This window comes from Gavialis gangeticus, unplaced genomic scaffold (assembly GCF_001723915.1).
Source record: "Gavialis gangeticus isolate Ggan-Ray unplaced genomic scaffold, GavGan_comp1, whole genome shotgun sequence".
Classification (NCBI taxonomy): Eukaryota; Metazoa; Chordata; order Crocodylia; family Gavialidae; genus Gavialis; species Gavialis gangeticus.
This window is the reverse complement of record NW_017729034.1, coordinates 29527591-29548044: the sequence shown is the minus strand read 5'-3', so window position 1 is coordinate 29548044 and position 20454 is coordinate 29527591. Positions and strand designations below refer to the sequence as shown.

The following is a 20454-nucleotide window of genomic DNA, read 5'->3' as shown; positions in this document are numbered from 1 at the left end:
TCCCCAACCTCCAAGTGCATGAGGCTTCAGCACCCCCTCCCTATACCTTCATTTGAAATTGCTGTTTCTATACAATCCTGGCACCTGCCTCAGTAACCAGGCCACATGCAAGCATGCCCTGATGTCATTAACATCTTATTAGGCGAGGAGAGAAAATGCATGAAGAAATAATTATATCAAGCAACTCTCTGAGTCTATAAATTAATCACTATTGTGTGTGTCCTTGGATCAGGCTGCCAGGGGCATTAATCATCTAATCTTTGCCTTTCACTCCAGAGCACGGGGTATCCGTTCCCAGTGTTTAGCTGGGCAGCCAAGCATGATAGCCCCGTGGCTCTCTTCGCTGCCCTTTCACCATGCAGGGGAATGCCAGAATTCAAAGCAGGAGAAGAGTTAAGGGTCTCTGCTGATCTATGAGCTGGGTGATATTTTGGGTTATTCTCTTTGCAGCATGGATACAAAGCTAAATGCCTGTGTGACTGCACTGGTCAGAAGGTCTGAAGGGAAAGGGGCATCTCTGGAAAGCAAGGGAAGCTATAGCAACCATGTCCTCACATATATGTCCCTGCACTCAGTGTAGACCTTCTGGCTTTTCTCAAAGTAGAACACTACATGCTGGCTTTGTGGCTGCTCCTCTGTATGGAAATATGAGGCTGGCTGCACTCTCACCAATATTAAGACACATTGGGTGAAGTGTCCTGGCCCTTATCAAGCAGCCAAAGCTGTCCCTGCTTGAGCAGAACTTGGCAGTGCCATATATAATGTGTTGAAGACGACTGCCATACTCAAGATGAAGACCACAATGGCATTTCTAGGGGTGCTGAAAGGAAAGACTTATCTCATTTACTGAGGTAGGATGCTCTACCCAGGCTAGCTGCTGAAGTATAGGTACTCTGGAAGCACAGACTGCAAAACCCTATTCATTGTTTCCCAATGATTCTTTCCCAGAGGATGTCTAGGAGCCATGTTGTGGAGAATAAGCGGACAGTGGCAGCCTTCCCTTTAGGGAAGTGGAAAATGAGAGAAAATAGCACCAGAGAAGCCTTGCAACAATGTCAAATACCCTCAGGTAGGACATGAGCCTTAAGGCTCCCTAAGGCAGGGGGTCAAAGACCAATACGTAAGGGGAATTACATTTTGTTTGCAGAAATGTCTCATGGTTCTCTCCCCTCTTAGCTGGAAAACCTAACTCCACTCCTAGCTGCCATTATCCAGAGCCAGTGTACCTTTCCAGCCATCACCCCATTATTTGGAGCAGCCACAGTACTTGCTTATGTGAAAAAGTAACATTTGGACATCCTTGAATATATGTTCAGCTTCTCTTACTTCCATGTGGCAGCTGGAAATAAAGAGGAAGAGCCAGCACCATGGAACTAGCCTGCTCCCTGTGACCCATTAGCTCTGCCAGCCTCTACCTCACATTGGTAATTACCCTGTGATTCAAGCGATGAGGCCTCTATCCAACCTGAAAGAGATGATTCCACAACTTCTTATAACCCCCTGGGCTCTCCCTAAGCAATCTGCTCTCATGACGTCTGAGCACCATCCTGTGGCCTGATTTTTTAAAGATGCTGAGTACTCTCAACAGAATTGGTAGGGGCTCTGGTTTCTCAATACCTGAGATAAATCAGGCCAACATCCAGTTCCCTAAGATCTTGGATATCACCATAACCCAAAGGGATAAGACATTACTGAAGAAAAGAAAAATGCTGTGCAATAAAGAACTGGAAATACAGATGTTTGTAGGGGAACTAGATCCACAGTGGAGAATATTTGCCAACATGCAACATCCTACAGAGGTTTTAGGATTCTTTCCCAGTTAGAACAGAATGGGGGTTATTAAAAAGACACACACACACACACACACACACACACACACACACACACACACAAACAAGCCCCCCACACAAACACATATGCATGTCTACTCTGAATTACTAATTTCACCATTCTTGTTGGGGCATGTTGCTAACATTAAGAGAGTGCTGTTGGCAGTCACATCTTTCCCAGTCATGTGGGCATCAGGGGCGAGATCCCACTGCACTCTGATCCTATTTTACCCTGCTCAAGTCCCTGAGAAATGTTAACATGCCTGTTTTTGTGATGCACCATCATCTTAGCCGTAAGACTAAATCACAACAGGTAGCATGCAAGAGGACTGCCCACCCACCTTTTGTATTACCTGTTTTTCAGGGACTGAGTAAGGTGGAATAGTAGTCTTCTTAGACACCTAATAGGTGGAATAGGATCTGGCCCCAGGTGTAAGGGAGTGGGGTTTTTGGGTGCCTTTTTCCTTTTTTGGGCATCCAAAAAGTTGCACTTCCCATTGGAAGATTTTTTAACGCTCTGTCAGAGAAAGGATCTGGCAAAGCTATCTCTGCCACTCGATATTCCTGGCAGGACTCTGCCTCACAAATCTGGCATCTGCTGGGGCAGCCATAGGCTACAATCCTTCTGTACAGTTGAAAAAAAAATCAGTGGTTTTGCTGCCTACCTGCTGGGCTGGGAGAGTTGATTGCTGGGGAAGGAAACAGAAAACAGGAAGGGTTAGAATAACATTTTTTCCCGCAAGATAAAAAAAAAAAATCCAGATTCTTAGTTTTTTTAAAAAGTTAAGTAATGTGACTCATGCCTACATTGCCCAGCCCATGGGTCCTGAGCTGAAGAAGGGAAACTTCTCACATTTGGAACACAACAAGGTGTGGGCATTCTTCTTTTCCCAGTGATAACAGAACCCCAGAAGCAAACCTTTGGCTCTGAGCAAGCCCCTGGGTCTTGTGTCTATGCAGAGAGGGCATTCTGGTGCCCCAAGCTCACTCTTTTGTGGAATCGAATGGGGATGAGTATCCGATGTGGATACCAAGACAGTTTGATATCCTGGGGGGAAACTGACTAGTCCTTAGAAGGAGGATCTGCCAACCTGGAGGGAACAAGTGGGTCCCAGACCTCTCTGTAGGGAATGGGTATCTCGAGCGAAAATGAGTCACAAGGGTATCCCATGGGACTCGATGGGTCACACATCCTCTGCTGAAGGGAGAGAACTCAATTTCAGGATGTGACTGAGTGGGTTTGTACTCCTCGAAGTGTCCTACTATCTGATATCCTGCAGGAGCTGGGGAGAGGGGGAGCCTTCTGCTCATGGGGTCTAGTGATCTACAGGTTTGGAGGCTGGAGTCAGCATCCCAAGGGGATGGAAACCTGCCTACAGTTACAGTGTCTGCTTGCTGTCAGGAGAGCAGTGGCATTAATTTATTTAAAGGTCACTGCAGTTCTCTTCCCTCTGTGGTCAGTCTGGCTAGAACACACTACCCATGGCCTGGATATGAACACAGCTTCCTTATAGCAGCAAAAGGTTCCATATGGCTTGATTGGAAATACTGGGCTCTGAGCAGCTGGAGAGTGAAAAGCACATGTTGGGGGCGGGGGTGGAATGAGTTGAGGATTAGTCTCCTGTAGCCCATGCATGAGGTCCTGAGCCAAAGTGCGGAGATGGCATTGCAATACCATAGTGCTAGATAACATCCAAGGACCCTCCTGGGACCACAATGCTAGAAACAAACCAACAATCAAACTCCTCCTTTGGCCTGAGCCACTAAAAAGCCCTGACTTTGCAGGGCAGAGGGGAGATACCTACGTTCCATGTATTGGATGATGCGGGAAGCCATATCTCCAGCCCCAAAGCTAGTTATAGGAGTCAGGCGGACCTCATAGCTCTGAGGCACCTTCAGATTGGGCAAGACATGCTCCAACAAGAGACCCTTTTCCATCTTCTGCACAGGAATGAATGTCTGGATGGTGTTCCTTTGACTTAGCTGCAAAGAAAGACAGCAGATCCCAGTGTTAACAGCACTCTGAAGGGAAGAGCCTCAAGACTCTATGGACCACGCTCTATTCCCTTGTATGTGGACAAGATGGCCAGGGCCTATTTCAGAAATGGCTGCAACATTCCCTCCTTGCCATAGAAGTGTGCTCCAAAAATCTTATCTTTCATTTAGGACAGGGCTGTCCAACCAGTGGCTTGTGGGCCCCTACAGGCATATCTCCCATAGCAGCACAGCAGGGAAGGGCCTGGAGGGAGCAGGGTGGGGGGGAACGTGTACTACCACTGCTGCTCACGGGGACTGCATGGGCAGTGCATGGCCCCCCACCTCCCTGACACACAGACTGCATAGGTAGCACACAGCCCATTCAACAGGGGAGCAAAGGCCAAGTGCTGCTGGTGCTGTCAACATTGTAGGAGAAGGCAGCCTGGGGGCCCAATCCATAGTGTATGGCTCACGTGGTATGAAGTTTGGGGGTGCACACACCAGTGCCACAAGCTGCAGGGAAGTTGGACAGCCCTGATTTAGAAAAAAACCCTTCTGGATGAGAAGATAACCTCATAAGGATGAATCAAGCATCAACCAATGTATATCTGAGTCTGCACAGAGCACAACCCTGCAGACAACTGCCTCATTCATCTCAGACAGGGCCCCATGACATCTTATACATAGCAGATGATGCTTTTCCAAGATACAGCTTTTGCCTAAAGAATTTGTGCTTTGGCTGCAGCTGGGTTTGGAGCATTTCACTTCCTGTTTCCCTGACCTGCTGGGACCTGCCTGTAGCTGCCCCTTGTGCTGCACCTTTCTTCACCAGGGAAGGATTAACTGGATTATAGTACAGGCGCCCTTCACTGTTGCACAGAACCAGGCAAGGATCACAGCTGAAATCTAATAGATATCCACAGGTTAGGAGAAGTTGGGAATGTAGCCAGCAAACAGCAATGCCTATGGCACAGAGCAGCAGCCCAAGATCCAGAGAGCTGAGAAGATGATTCATGGGATTTGATGAACAGATGCTTCCCCCTTTTCTGAGACACATGGGGTGCAAAGATGAAATCAGGCAGCTTAAACAATATCTCAACTGCTGAGACCCACAGAGCTGGAGTTTTTGGAAGAAACAGTGAAAAAACAGCATTGTCAAAAACAGCCATTACTGAAGTGATCCTGATGTATATGGGCTTTTCAGCCATGGGTCAATTGCACGTGTATATGGGCATGATCCCAATGGAGAGTGTTTCATAGAAATGCAGTTCATTAATGTTGCCATGGAGCATATGCAGAGATAACGCTGGGACCTGCTTATGGGACCTTCAACCATATCTCACCCAGTCCGATGTCATGTGTCCAAAATACTGGGGCTTCCCTCATTTCCTCTGAAGAACTATCCAGCCTGACAGATTGCACTGTAAGGCTCTACATGGTTGGCTTTAATGCAGGATTTACTGGCCTGGAACAACAATGGGGGGATCCCAGTGTGGCAAGTGGGAATCAAAGAGCACTGGCAAAGCTCTGTGCGGAGACCAGAATTAGCACGACAGAATCCTGTCAAGTGGCCAACAAAGGGTCAGCAGTGAAGATAACTAGCAGAGCTGTGTGTGGGGAGCCCAGCACTGGGATAGCAGGGAGCTACAGGGCAGGGGTGAGACATTAGTAAAGCCGCTGGGAGAGAGAACAAACACAGATCCATTTTCTCCTTGGTTCTAACCCTTCACCTACTTGACACTGGAGTTCATGAGCAAAATTAAAACCTCTGGCTGCCGCAGGGGTTGCCTAATACCAGAGCCCTGTGCTTTGCTAAGGCAGCCAAGATCCAAATTCCCCACCAGCAGTTAATACGGCCACATGCTGGACACAGTTCCCCCATGGACATTTTATAGGCAGGTCACAGTGGAGCCCTGCCAAGCAGCTAGAAATGGAGCAGACCCAAGCCTGTGGGAGCCTAGCTGAATCCTGAAGCCTGACAGGGAAGGAGACCTTTGCTTCACCTCAAACAGGCTGGATTGCAAGCTGCTTGTGTAACAGCTCTGTGCACATTTCATCTCCACCAGCGGAAGGAGATGGCAGAACCAGGCATTCCTCCTGCCTCACTCTACCTTGGTTCCCAGCAGACTCTGAGCATGGCTTCTCCTATGCCTGAGGGGCAGGACTGGCGCGGCCGTTGTGGGAACAGAGTGTCACCTTGGGTGTGGGATGCTGTCAGGACCCATTTGCATCAGAATTGTCCCATCTGCACACAGGTTCGCTGGGTGCTGATCCCACTGGAATCCCTGCAGCTCAACCCTCCTGTCTGCCGGTATCTCTCACATATGCTCTGCTAAACAAGAGTGGATCCAGTTCCTGACAGCAGTGACCTCAGGTGCACGGATTCGTACCATATGAGCAATAATCTGGTTGCCAGCCAGGATAAGAAGAATGCATGATGCCAAAATGGAGGGTGAACTGTAGTCCCGAGTGGGGTGGGATTTGATAAGGAATGCCTGATCCACAGCCTGCAGACCCATTCTCTCTTAAGGCCACCTCAGTCCCTGGGCACTGGGGAGATACAGCCAGCATGAAGGAGAAGGTGAGGAAACAATTCCCTGTTTTAGCCATTACCTTTGGATGGGAAACTGAAGTGGAGATCTAGAGAGAAGCCAACAGCCAAAAACATCAGCAATAAGAACCATTAGTTCCTGCTCTGCATTTCATGGCTCTACCATGGCTGGAACTTACACACTCCTGGCCCAGTAAATCACTAGCACCACTTTCTGTAGCACCAGGTTTTCCTCAAAGTGTGGACCAGGCCTGGCCCTGCTGGTTAGGTCTGGTAAGATCAAAGCTCGGCATACCTCTGCTAGTGACAAAGTGGTGTTTGGAGACCTCAGTTTTCCCACACACAAAGAGGTTGCAGAGGACAACAGGGCAGCTAGGACTTCTTATACGTTCTCAGGCATCTGAAACTCACTTCAAGATATTCTCTTCTCCACCACTGCCATGCCATGGAGGGGCTTCCAGTAGACACTCCCTTTCATTTTTCATGGCCCTTTCAGACTTTGCCTTCTCTGCTGAGATTGTCCGTAAAGGGGCAATTAGCTCCAAAATGTAGTGGCAGTTCTTATGTGGTGGGTATCTGTTCTCCAGGAAAGGTACAGAAAGATCACAGAATCATAAAGTAGGGCTGGAAAGGATCTCCATAGGTCATCTAGTCCAGCCCCTGAGCCTGAGGCAGGATCACCCCTATCCAAACCACCCTATACAAACCTATTGTCTAACCTCTCAGCAAAACAACACAGTAAACTCCAATACAATACAAAATATAGCGCCTTAACCTACCATAAGCAGGGGGACGGTAGCTGATGGTGGCCAACATCCTGCTGCTATAAAGGTTGTTAATATATGCCCAAGGGATTCAAGGAAGAGGGCCATGCCTCTACTACAGAGGTCAGCAAAACGCCCCACAACCCATACCAATCTGACCATGGGGTAAAATTTCTTCGTGACCCAGAATATGTTGATTGGTCTGACCCTGGGCAGAGAGGCAAGAACCTCTAGTCATCACCCTCCAGCTTTAAGTCCCAGCAGGAGCACTGGCAAACCCCAGTCAAAATCCCTAGTGTTGGCTGCAGCCAACATCCAATGCCACTGAAGAAGGCTTAAAAAACCCTGATACATGTATACTTTTAAAAGAAAGTCCCATTCCTGCTAGAGATACCTAGACCCAAAGTCTCAAAAGAGGTATGGAACAGGGAATTTTCTCTACCCTGTTATGCAGGCCAGTGTCATACAGTCCTCTTCATTTCATCTGTGTTCAACTTCATGGGAACTCATCAACCCATTAAATACTTCATACCACCTGTCAATAATCCTTATTTTTGAAATACCCATCTTGGAAAGATGATGTCCTCTCTCAAAATCCTGGGAGAGATGGCATACATAAAAGGTCACTGAATCTCTCCCCTTCAGCAGAGAATTACACAGCAGCTCTTCTTCCAGCTTCCATCAGGCCTCTCCGCAGTCCAGAATCAGTAGGCTTCACCGCTGTAGATGACCCCTTTCTACCTTCTTCTGCTCCATGGCCCCTGGAACATCCCACTGCCTTGTCCCTATGGTGCTGGCATCTTTGCAGAAGCAGCCCACGATATTTTCTGGAAGTACTGACACCTACATACTAGCATAGGCCCAAACATCCTCTGAAGTGAGTCACTGTCAGTGAGAAGGTCCCTGAGGTGCTTCAGGCAGATCACAAAGTATGAGCAAGAACAAGTGAGTGGTTCCAGACAGCCAGTTGCTTTAAACATCTGGAGCAAGTGTCTGCTAGCAAGGGCCACTACAGGTCCACAAGACAACAATATAAAGGGCCTAGGTCTGGCTACAACCCCCAGATGTCCTTCCCCCCTTCCCTGTCCCCAATGACTGATGGCTGCAGCTCTGAGCAGAGCACACTGCAGATGTACACATCAATCTGGGGGGAGCTTTTTATTTTTCCATAGGGACATCACACTGCCATCTTCACTGTCCCCCTATATCAGTGCTCCTCCCTATGCTGCTCTGGCACCTTTTCTTTCTTCTAGCCCCCTTTCTCCTCCTGATCATGCTGGCCCAGTGCTGTGGCCTAATATTACTCTGGCAGAGTTAATGAAACACATACAGAGCCATTGAGGCTGGCTACCTTATTAGAGATTCCAAAGCCTCAGTGGAGACGCTCATGCAGGACCCAGCAATGAGCTCATTCATCACCAGGCGCAGGAAACTGCCAGTGGGGCCGATGCAGGAACAGAGCGCAATGCACAGGCTCATCTCTGCCTTCAGTTCCTTCCATTTAAAATAATGAGAGGAAAGAAAAAATACACCCATTCCTCTCAGCCTCCCATTGCCTGCTGCAGCTATTACACTGGACAATCAAGGTGCTTGCAGAACCATGTGTCAGAGAAGCCCAGAATGAGGGGATCACCCCAAAGTGTGTGCATACTTGGACACATGCACACATATATATACACACACCTGCATTCACACAATGAAGGACACAAGCCTAGGATCACCACCACACACTTGCCTTCACATAGGAATTTGGGGCTTGCATGTGTACTATGGTTCCTAATTCTAAGCCTCTGCAATCACACACTGCTAGCAGATCCTCTTTATCAGAACTGGTCCTGCATTTTGACCTAGTTTTTTGTCATTTAAAAGTGGCTTCTTCCCACGTGGCTTCCAGATGGATGAGTTGATTGGAGATGGCAGGTAGTTTGGAACAGCACATGTCTAAGGACCTCAAAGTGGGAGGCATAGAGTTAGGGTGGGACTGCTGTCCCCTCCCCACCAAGCTGTGACATGGTCAAACTTGGAAGTCTCAAAACATGGTTCTGCTGTAGTGGTTCCTTTTGGCTCCAAAGCCCAGGGAATTTCTTAGGAGGAAGGAAGGGGAGTGAAGGAATCTTTCCAAAGCAAATACCATTTTAACCACAAACATTTGCAATGACATGTACTACGATAGCTAAATCCTACACATGATCCTACAACAACTCATCACGCCTGGCCAACACCAGAAGCCCAACACCACACACCTTTCCACCACACACACGAGTGCATTCAGCTTTGCACTCATGAGCAAGGCTGAAAAACAAATCAGTGCATGCAGCCCAAAGCTCCTGTGTAGCCCTGGCACAAAAGTACACTCATATGCACTGGCAAACCTTCCATATGAGACCCATGTTTGTGTGCATCTGGATTCAGGCATAATCCTCTGCTAACAAACCAATGTGGGCAACAGTACCATAAGCCACAAGAGATAGTCAAGCAATGCTACAGTCACACACCTGTCCTGGAGCTTGTGAGTAAAGATGCAGTTTCCCATTGGCAAAGTGGTACACCTGTATGATGGAGAAAAAGAAATCAGTAAGGAAGCTGGTTTCGCTCCCAAGCCTCAGAGGGATTATTGTTTTTAAAAAAATACAGAAAACTGTATATTAAAATTTTGCAGAGAGCTTGACAAGTAGATTATAGCAAAGGGAAACAGTCATGAGCATCTGCCTTGCCAGAGTCGTTATTCACTCTCTGTCCTTGTTTATCCTTGCTCCCAGGATATCTTAGCAAGGGGGGATGAGCACTAACCCTGCTCTTCTCTGTCTTCTCTCAGAACACTTCATCCATTCTCCATTTGCCTTTTTTTGGCATCACTCTCATTCCCCCAGCCACCCTTCCTGTAGCATCAGTGAAGGTGGGGTGGCAGAGTGCAAACTCACTCCATGCTCATCAGCTAAACACACACATGGGGCACGGGGAAAAGAATTCCCAGCTCTCATCTCTGGTCACAGCAGCCTCTGCAAAGTGAATAGAAAGTGAGAGGCTAGGTACATTCCCACAGGCTGGCATGACAGAGTGCTCCCACAGACATGGTGCTATCTCCCACGTCCCCTGCACAGTGCCCCTCACACATGTAGACCTAGAGCTCTGTCTCTGTAGAGTCTTTTCCGCATGCATGCAGTTGTCTGTGACATGCTGAACTGCCCCCGCCAGTGCTGGCTGAATTGTCAGAATCAAACTGCCTTTGTGCCTGCCCTGAACCCCCAGAGAACTTAGCAGTAGGGAGCTGGTCTCACCTTCCAATTTCTTCCAAGTGCAGTAATAGACCTGGGGCTCAGAGACTCTGGGATCTAGCACTCCAACAGCTGGCTGAAGCCCAGGCTTCCTAGTAGGACCTAAGGAGGCCTTGACAGCCATATTGAGGCCATAACATTCAACAGCCTGTGTTGCCTGTACGATGGGTTGTTTAAATGAAACAGCCAATTCAGGAGCACTTCAAATGCAACAGCTCTGGCAAGGCTGTGCGCACTCTCAGCATCACACTCCTTTATGGATAGGCATCACCAGGCTCTGGCTTGGGCTATGCTGTACACTGGGAAGAGGGTGAGCGAAGCAGGGAGGGGCTTTACCTCTCAATGGCAACACAAACAAAGCTACCAAAGTGCCTCCTGAGTAAGTAGGACTATAAGGGACAGACAGAGCTCTGGCCCCCACCAATCTGGGGTGTCACCTCACAGGTACACCTGAAAACCTTTTCTCTGGCTGTGACTGTCAGAGGGTTACCTGAACAAAGCCCAACACAGAGAACATCCATTGAGTTCCAAAGGGTTTCCCATACAGGGAGACTGTGAGCCATGGGTTTGCTAGCAAAAACAACCCTGTTGTAATGAAAGCATCACTGCCCTCTACCAGTTAGAATGGAAACCACCCAACTGCATGTTACAGATCTTGGGTTGCTGATGGTGAAGACAGGCTTGTCAGCATTCAGTTTATGGAGCCACAGGTTCTGGATGTGAAATGGGAGGGTTTTGCCTGGTCCTGTACCCACACCCTCACTGGGCTTGAGTAGTGAGGAGCTATGCTGGGGCTGGGCAACACCCAGCTGCAACTGTGCTGCAGGGGGAAGGCAGACAGCAGTGGGGAGAAGCCTCAGCAGTGCAGATGCAGCTTCCAGCTACTTGGCCCTGATGCAGTACCCCACTGGCTGGAAGCTGCACTCATGCTACAGCCAGGGAGCAGGGGGCTGGGAAAAGCAGAAACAGCAGGGGTGCAGCTTGCAGTGGCCTGGACCCAGTGGGAAAACCCTCCAACAACTGATGTGTCGCAGAAGCTGCCCAGCCCAGGACCAGAGCTGGGTTGTTCTGGCCCCCAGCTTGTAAAGGTTGCCAGCCACTGGTGTAAAGAGATTTGTCTTTGGCTTGTGATTGAGCCTCATGCTTGGGAGCTGCAGGATCTGAATTCTGTTACCATCCATCATGATTATTATGGTTGTGTGTAGGGAGCAACCAAAAACAGAGCTCCACTGAGCAGCAACTATGCAAGCAGAGTAGGCAGTCCCTGTCCTCAAATCAGAGTCCAGAGTCAACTAGTCCAACCCCTTGCACAGATGTAGGGTTTGCTATTCCTAAATTATCCCAGACAAGCACCATATCCTGTCTCTTCTTGAACTTCTCCAGCAAAGGAGATCCCACAACTTCCCTGGGCAGCTTGCTCCATTGTCTTGAGATTTGATTTAAATCTGCTTTCTTGAGGTTTAAACTAATCATTTCATGCCCTGTCCTCTGTGCCAAGAGAGATCAGTTGTCCTTCCTCTTTCTTATGGCAGCTCCTCAAGCATCTGAGAACTGCTAACATGTAACTCCTTTCTCTCTTTCCCTCCAGACCAAACACACCTGGTTCTTCCCCCATTTCCTCAGATGGCTCATTCTCCCACTCCTTGGTCATCTTTGTCACTTGCCTCTGGATCCTCTCCAGTTTCTCCATCTTCTTCCTAACATGCAGGGCCCAGAACTGTATACAACGGTGCAGCTGAGACTGAATTGGTGCTGAGGGCAGACATTATACTATGACGGCCCTGCTGTGTGGTTCCAATTGCTGCCGTGAAGCTATTAGCAAACCTGAAAAGAAGCCACTGTGTGGCTCCCTAGCACTTGTGACCTTGTTAAAATAATACAGAAGGAAGCTGCATAGAGCTTTCCTTCCTCAAACCAAACATGCAGCTAAGCTTGCAACGACAAAGGTAAGCCTCCACTTTTAAGAGATGGGAAAACTGAGACAGGGGAACTGAAGAGACCTGCTCACAATCACTCTGACCATTTAAGTGAGCATTATTATACATTAAAGGCAGTGTTCATGATGTGCAGACCACTCTCTGGATGTTCAAGAAGAAATGGTCCCTGAGCACAGGAGCTTGTAGCCCAGACACAGACTAGTGATTAAGATACTAGGGAAAAAAACCAGACAGCGATGTATCTACACAAATCAATAGGATCCACTACAGGTACCATGACAACGGTGGGATTGTTAGAGGGGTTTGAGCATGAACAGGTAGGGCCTTCACTGAGATGCTCAGAGAGATTATATCACATACAAGGGACCATGCAGGAAAAGGCATGGAGATTATTATGTAAGGATCAGGCCAACAGGTTGACAAAAGTGGGGACAGTAGTGAAGCAAAAAGGTGTGAAGCTAAATAAGAGAAAATAATTATGCAAGGCAGAGTTACACAGACAGTGGCAACCAGCAGCTTCAATCTGATGGAACAGTGGCTGGGCAGCCAGTGAAGGAATTCAAAGGGGCAAGGTACAGAATCAGACCAGTGGGCAAAGGCAAACGCTTTAGCAGGTGTATTCTGAATTTACTGACTGGTTCAAAAAGTCACTTATAGTCAGATGTTCCACAGTGAAACAATAGCAAAGCTGGGATTTGCCCAGTTTTATCCAGAGTGAGCCAGCTTTCACGGGAAGGGTTCAGCAAATGATGGGGACAGACTAAAACCCTGGATAAAACCTCCCTCCCCCAAACCCATTTCATTACTGACCCTGAAGGGCTTGTGCTGCAGAGCGATTCAGGGGCTGAAGGCCTATTTACAGGGCACTCCATATAAGTACATAGCCTTAGGACTGGAAAAAAGCTACGCATTTACTTTGGGTATGCACTTACTGGCACTTAATATAAACAGTGCGTGCATCCACACGAGATTTTTACTGTGCAGTTGACCAATTAACTGCGCAGTACATGTCCCAGCATCTACGCATGCTCTCCTACTAAGGCAAATGAAATTAATAAACATGGCAGCAGGGTAGTCTTGTAAAATACATGTACTACCCCACTATGGAGTTTTTTCATGCGCAGCAGCACACGTGTACACGCTGCCCTGGCTGGATGGGGAACAGAGTGCCTCTGCGCAGGGCTAGCCAGCAGACAGTCCCCCATGCTGAGGCAACCTGTGCCCCAGCCAGCCTCTCTGCAGCTTGCTGCTTCCCATTTCCATGTGCCCCAGCATGTAGAGATGGGGGAGCAGCCACCCCCGACTTGGCTGCTTTCATGTCTTCACATGCTGCTTCGCAGCTGGCTGAGGTGCAGTGTGCCTCAGTATGGGGGCTGCCTGCCAGCTATCCCCATGTTGAGGCACCTTGGCTAGGGGCAGACATTCAAAAAGCTTGAGTCTGAATTAATTTAATCTTTGCAGGTCTGGTGGGTGGCAAATTGACTTAGGTGTCACACCCAGAAGGTGGCGGTGGATGGGTCGGTGTTGACTTGGAAAGATGTGGGCAGTAGAGTCCCACAAGGCTTGGTCCTTGGACCTGTGCTGTTCAATGTTTTCATCAGTGACTTAGATGAGGGAGTGGAAAGCACTCTGTCCAAATTCGCAAATGATACCAAATTATGGGGTAAAGTTAACACACTAGAGGGTAGGGAATGAATCCGGGCAGATCTGGACAGGTTGGAAAAGTGGGCGGAATAGAATAGGATGCAATTCAACAAGGACAAGTGCAAGGTCCTGCACTTAGCGAGAAGGAATCACCAGCATGCTTACAGGCTGGGGGAGGGCCTTCTCAGCAGCACAGCAGCAGAAAGGGATCTCAGAGTCGTTGCTGACACCAAGATGAACATGAATCATCAATATGACGAAGCGATCAGTAAAGGTAACCACACTTTATCATGCACTAGCAGGTGCATGACAAACAGGTCCAGGGACGTGATACTTCCCCTCTATTCGGCCTTGGTCAGTTGGAGTACTGCATCCAGTTTTGGGCACCACACTTCAAGAGGGATGTGGACAACCTCAAGAGGGTTCAGAGGAGAATCACTCATATGGTTGGGGGCCTGCAGGCAAAGCTCTACGAGAAGGGATTGAGGGACCTGGATCTCTTCACCCTCTGCAAGAGAAGGTTGAGAAGTGATCTTGTGGCTGCATACAAATTCATCCGGGGAGCTGGGGGTGGCAGCAAGAAATAGGAGATGCTCTGTTTACCAGGGTGCCCTTTGGAATAACAAGGAACAATGGCCACACACTGATGGAGAGCAGATTTAGGTTGGGCATCAGGAAAAACTTTACAATAAGGGTTGCCAGAATCTGGAATGGGCTTCCAAGGGAGGTGGTGCTCTCCTCTACCTTGGGGGGCTTTAAGAGGACGCTGGACACGCACCTGGCTGGGGTCATCTGACCCCAGTGTTCTTTCCTGTCCAGGACAGGGGGTTGGACTCAATGATCTGCTAAGGTCCCTTCAGACCCAAGTATTTATGAATCTATGAATCTGATTTGCAAGTACACAGACATTCCCTCTGGACTGAGGAAATGCAGACACATGCCATCAGTGGCTCAGGCTAGAAGCTGGGGGGTGCTAGAGCAGCCCTCCCTTCCCTTCCAGAGTACTGAGCTGAGGGGGGCATGACCACACCTGGGCAGAACGCTCTGGTTAGTGAGGGGTTTAAATCCCCACCCTGCCCTACACCATCCCAGGCTTTTCCGCGCTTGCTGCTCAAGGGATAGGAGTGTTGCCAGACCCCAGCCCCCGGCTAGCACTCTAAGGCAAAGTGGGGAGAGGGAGGGAGGACTATTTGTATGCAGTGCATGCATCTGTTGATGATACTGAACTTTTCAATCACCCTCTCCCTGCTTCTTCATACTGTCTGCAAACCTGACAAGTGAGGGAGCCAGCAGGGAGCTGATAACACAGCATTTAGCAGCCCATCAAGAAAACAAAAGCCTCTCTCATTAGTTCAAGCTCTTCTTAAACAGCTTTTTTCCAAAAAAGGAACAGAGGGACATTACCAGCTGACCTGTTGATTAGCTCCAAAAAGCTCTAAGTGGACACTGTCCTGTCTGCCTTTCACAGATCCACAGAAGTTTAGGGTTAGAAGGGACCCTCCTATTTGCCTGTGTCTTGTCCCAATGAAATTGGAGACACACACATAGGCACCTCTCTGCCTTAGCTAGCATACCACATGCCTAGGGTCCATGGGGCTGGGGTCTGTGCTGCGGGAGATGGGAGGGGGGTGATCCCTGCTTAAGCAGTGAATGGCCGGGGGCGGGGGCAGGCAGTCCCTGCTGTGCCTGCAGTCCACTGCTGGAGCTCTGGATAGGGAGCAGAGGTACAGGGCCAGCCCTGCTTTCTGAAGCAGACAGGCCAGCCCAGGACTGCAAAGCATCTGGGGTGCTGGGGGACTCTGGTTTAACTTAAATCAGGAAGGGGTCTGCATAAACTGGTTTGTCCCAAATCAGTTAAGTTTGATATTACATTCAACCAGGTTTCTCTTAAACCAGTTTCAGCCATTTGGAAACTGGTTTATGTGCACTGAACTTCTGTTTTGTTACAGGTTTAAACCAGTTGCTGATGACTTAAACCAATTTATGTGTAATGTCTGTCCCTGGCCCTAGTGCCCCAGGCAGCCCCGCCCCACAGCACTGCTCTGACCAGGCTCCATGTGGTAAACATGAATAAACTCTGAAGTAATTTGCCTCAGAGATTTTTGTTCCCAGGTTCACATTCAAACAATAAGAGTTTATTGGTCTTTATTGATCATATGTGTAGATACATCCAATACTCCTTAAAGCATACAGCCCCACCACAGTTGTGGAATAAGCAGCTCTGAAACCAACTCACTCCTCTTATTTTCACTGGTTTTAATAGCCACTTTGGGGCTGCTATTAGCAGCCTTGAAGATGAGGGGAAGAGAGGCTGTGAAACTGGCTAGCACCTGTCATTTTCAAGGCTTCTAGAATAGCAGCCCTTTCACAGTTGCTTCCCCTTCACCATTTCTGGTGAAGTTAAAATTAGTTGCAAAAGAGACTGATACCATTGTAGTCACTGTGCAGTTAACTGGAGTTCAATTAAGCTGCAAGAGAGACAGTGGAGCTGGAAGATGCTGCGCACAGAAGCAATGTATGCATTTAGCAGAGATGCAGAAGTGACCAGTTTGTTACAATGTAAGCAATAGGCAAAAAAGTAGGCCTGGCAATGCCTTATGCTGTCAGGTGGACTATGCACTTACCCAGGGTGCATAGAAGTAGAGTAATGATCACCGCCCCCCCACCCAGCAGCACCCAGTGAATTCAGGGGTTCCCCGGGGTTCCCCCCCCAGTCCCAGGAGCTGGGGTGGGTGGGGCAGCCATTGCCAGGCTGGGACAGCAGGCGGGGGATGGGCCTGAGTGATTCGGAGATTTGGCAGCAGCCAAATCTCCAAATCAGATTCAGCCGCATCGATTTGGGACAGTGATTCAAATCACCAAAAATCACTGTCCCCCAAATTGGCTGAACCTGAAGCAAATATTAGCCACTTCCACAGGCCTACTCAGAGTACAAGGGTTTCTTTTGACTCCACTTATGTCAGCATTGACTTCACTGACGATTTCTCTCTTCAAGCAATGAATTTAATCCTCGAGTGGTTTTTAGCCATCCCCCTTCCAGAATCTGGATTCAAGAACACTAACAAATTCAGTAGATGGTGTCCAAAGAATAGAAACTAGATAAATACAAAACTTGAGGAAAGAGAGGCTAGGGTGGAGAATTAAAAGAACCTCAGCTGTACTGGGGAGGCCATTCAGAGAATGGCAGGACCTCTCTCAAACAAAGCAATGGTGAGGTTTTGAAATGGTCCCCTGGCTGACACATATAGGAATGAATTTGGATGCTTTTACTTCTCTGCTTCTCACTCTGCTGTGGGGGTAGAGCACTAGCAGGAGAAAAAATTTCTCTTGTCCAGAGTTTTGACCCTATAGATTTTCAACCAGGCTAAAAAGCCCATAGCCATTCTGGCTCAGCTCTTATTCTGTGAGCATTTAGAAAAAGTAAAAGCACAGCCATATTCTGAAACAAAGATCTTCCCCATGGATTAAAAGAAATACTCTGTTTGGCTGGTGTCTGGCCATGACGAAGGTCTCAGCCTGCCTTTAGCGCTTTGTTCAGGAAAGCTGCAGGACATTTCTATTGGCAAAGGAAGGTTAGGAGATTTGGTTTAAATACAAAACCAACAGCTGGGATAATTTTCTGAGCCTTAGCCAAACCTCCTGCATTTGTAAAGATGGGTTATAATGGGCTCCCTTGCAAGATCCAAGTTATTTCCTACTCTCAATCTTGCAAGGAAATATGTTGAGAAGGCTAGGACTGGATGAGATTTCCTAAGTGGATTTATTTCCCCACTCTTGCCTGAAAACATGAGTCATTCTGTGTTTTCAGGATAAATGACCATTTGTGCCAACTTCAAGCCTGCTATCCATAAACATGTTGTATAGGCAAACCAGGAATCTATGGACATTTATACATGTGCCCTGGGAGGGACAGAGGGGCATTTTAATTACAAAGGCTCCAAGAGCCACTCTAATTAGAGTGCCCAGAGCATCACATGTATCAGCATCCTGGTGCTGAAAAATGGCAACGGGGGTGATTTAACTAAAGCTCAAATGAGCTTTAGTTAAAGCGCCCCTGCCACCATTGTTTAGCATGGGGACACTGATACACATGACACTGGAGTCTGCTGGAGCATGGTAATTACCACGCTCCCCAGCGGACTCAACTAATCAAGTCTGCTCTGGCATGCTGTAATTACGGCACACTAGAGCAGTCTCAATGCACATGTATAGGCACCCACTGTCTTCCTGTTTCTTGCACAAGTCAGACAAGACAGTTCAAATGATGGTGCTTAGCCAGTAGGACAGGCCAAGGCAAATTTGTTACAAAGCCAAATGAACAGTCTGGAAACATTTCTCAGCCAAAAGTAAATTATTACTGGGAGAGTTATTCTCCTTCTGGGATGAGTGGAAAAGAACTGCTAGCTCTAAGGTGCAGGCAGTGAGCCTGTGGAAGGCAGCCTGAGCTATGTAAGCCAGGAGACAGGCTCGCTCTCTGTCTCTCTCGCACACAATCTGCTGCCCATTCTCATTAGGTGCCGAGAGTCGCAGTTTACAGCTTCCCAGAGAAGCCAAATTGGTGCTGTCAGAAATTACTGTAACTGCTTGTTTCACATTCTTCAATAATGTCTTTCATTAGGGGCTGATAAGAAAGCAATATGTATTTTATTAGCATATGTTCCCCCAGCTAAGAAGAACAGACCTAATCTTCACTTTGTCAGGAAGAGAGTCAAGTGAAATCTTCAGCCAAGCTGAAGGGTGCCTGGCAGCTGTCTGAGCCGTGGGCTTAATGAGGATGAGAAGCACCACAGATCTGGAGGTAAGGGGGAGCACTGGGGTGGGAAAAAGGTTGCCAAATGGGAAGTGAATAGCAAAAGGGGTGGAAAGGAAGAGGAAGCCATATGCTTCTGCTCCTTTTTCCCCTTTAGTGAAAGCCTGTGAATGAGTGAATTTGGTGCTTGTCAAAGACAGGGCTGAACCAAGGTCAACCAAGACCTAACTCAGTATAAGTTAGGTAACTTGGCATTGCCTTTCATCAAACCTTTCTTCAGACTAATCTGCTTCCCCTTGCCAGCCCAATAGGCATTGCTCCCTTTCCCTGCAATATTCCTTTTAGGCTAGATCTACACTATTTTTTTTTTCGGGGGGGGGAAGGAGGGGTGCAGTAAAGGAGATTACTGCAGCATGGGTAAGCCTACCTGATCTAGCTCTAACCCAGCTAAGTTAAGATCGCACAGCATGGGGCTGCAGTGGCACTGGCTGTATGCACCCATCTGGGACTTTGGCCATGCATGACAGCAGTGGACCAGTGCAAGTCCACTGCTGTTGGTACCCAAACTAGCTAGATTATTAAGCTAGCCCAGCTATACTCATGCATGTTGCCCTAACCCCTCTATCTTTTCTGCAAATGCACCCTTCAATTACTTTGGTGCACTGGGTCCCACCATTTGGACAAGTAGCTCTCAGACTGCTGGGCAAGACTTGTTCATGCCGACAGGTGCTGGAATGAATAAAATGCAGAGCCTGAAGACCTCTTTTTATCCCCAGCAAAGGCACAGCAAGGACCATGAAAAACCTAGGCTTCCCACACAGTGCTTCACTAACATACCTCTTTCCTGCCCTGGGAAGACCAAAGGTCATAGGAGAGAGCCATCTCCATGGACTATTAGCTTGGCCTCCTTGCTGATACGGACGGAGCCTGTGACGGCTGTTATTAGCGAAGAGACCTTTTTATTAAAATAAAGTAGTTTGCTTCTATAGGACCAGGCAGAAGGCCAGGCAGGCTGGCATCTTTGAGACTGATGGGTTCATAGATGCATGAGATTTTGTAGGTGACAAAGCACCTCTTCCATGGACCTGGCCTCCCTGACTGCCACATGACCCCTGGCATAATGGAGTCATCTCACTTCAGCTCTGTAGAAAGGCCTGCTTAGGGCCCACATGGGCAAATGGCTGTGAGCTTAAGACTGACCTATGATTTAGCTGCAACTGCCCTGTCTTTCATAAAAAGGGGGCAGCTTGCAAACACAATCAACCTTCTGGTTGACACATGCCACGCATCCTCTATCCTCAAGCTGCATACAGCCACTCTAAGTCACACCTTGATGACAGAGACTGAACTTTACAAGCTGCACCTTTGGAAGCCCTGAGTAATAATCTATATATGACAGAAACTCAGCAAATTGTCCAGGGTGGGGAAAAACAGTGCTCGGGCCCGCACTGTTCAACATCTTCATCAGTGACTTGGAGGAGGGGGTGCAAAGCACCCTGTTCAAATTTGCTGATGACACTAAGATGTGGGGGGATGTGGGCATGCTAGAAGGAAGGAATAGGCTACAATTGGACCTAGACAGGTTACAGGGGTGGGCGGATGAGAATAGGATGGGATTCAACCCTGATAAGTGCAAGATGCTGCACCTGGGGAGGAAGAACCAGCAGCATACCTACAGGCTGGGGAACTCCCTTCTCATCAGTGCAGAGGCAGAAAAGGATCTTGGA

The 20454-nt window shown here is 48.3% G+C and overlaps 1 protein-coding gene across 4 annotated transcripts in view; it reads right to left on the bottom strand.

Moving 5' to 3' along the window:
- The window catches only part of MDGA1 (MAM domain containing glycosylphosphatidylinositol anchor 1), a 383343-nt gene that overhangs the window by 170918 nt on the left and 191971 nt on the right, over positions 1-20454 (bottom strand). For 2 of the 4 annotated variants that reach the window (XM_019527003.1, XM_019527001.1), the window contains exons 11-13: positions 9617-9670; positions 3635-3812; positions 2495-2518 (exon numbers count right to left, since the gene is read on the bottom strand). In XM_019527003.1, coding sequence (XP_019382548.1) covers positions 2495-2518; positions 3635-3812; positions 9617-9670 — 256 coding nt within the window. The remainder of the gene's footprint in view (positions 1-2494; positions 2519-3634; positions 3813-9616; positions 9671-20454) is intronic. The other 2 variants (XM_019527004.1, XM_019527005.1) reach the window with 1 other exon arrangement.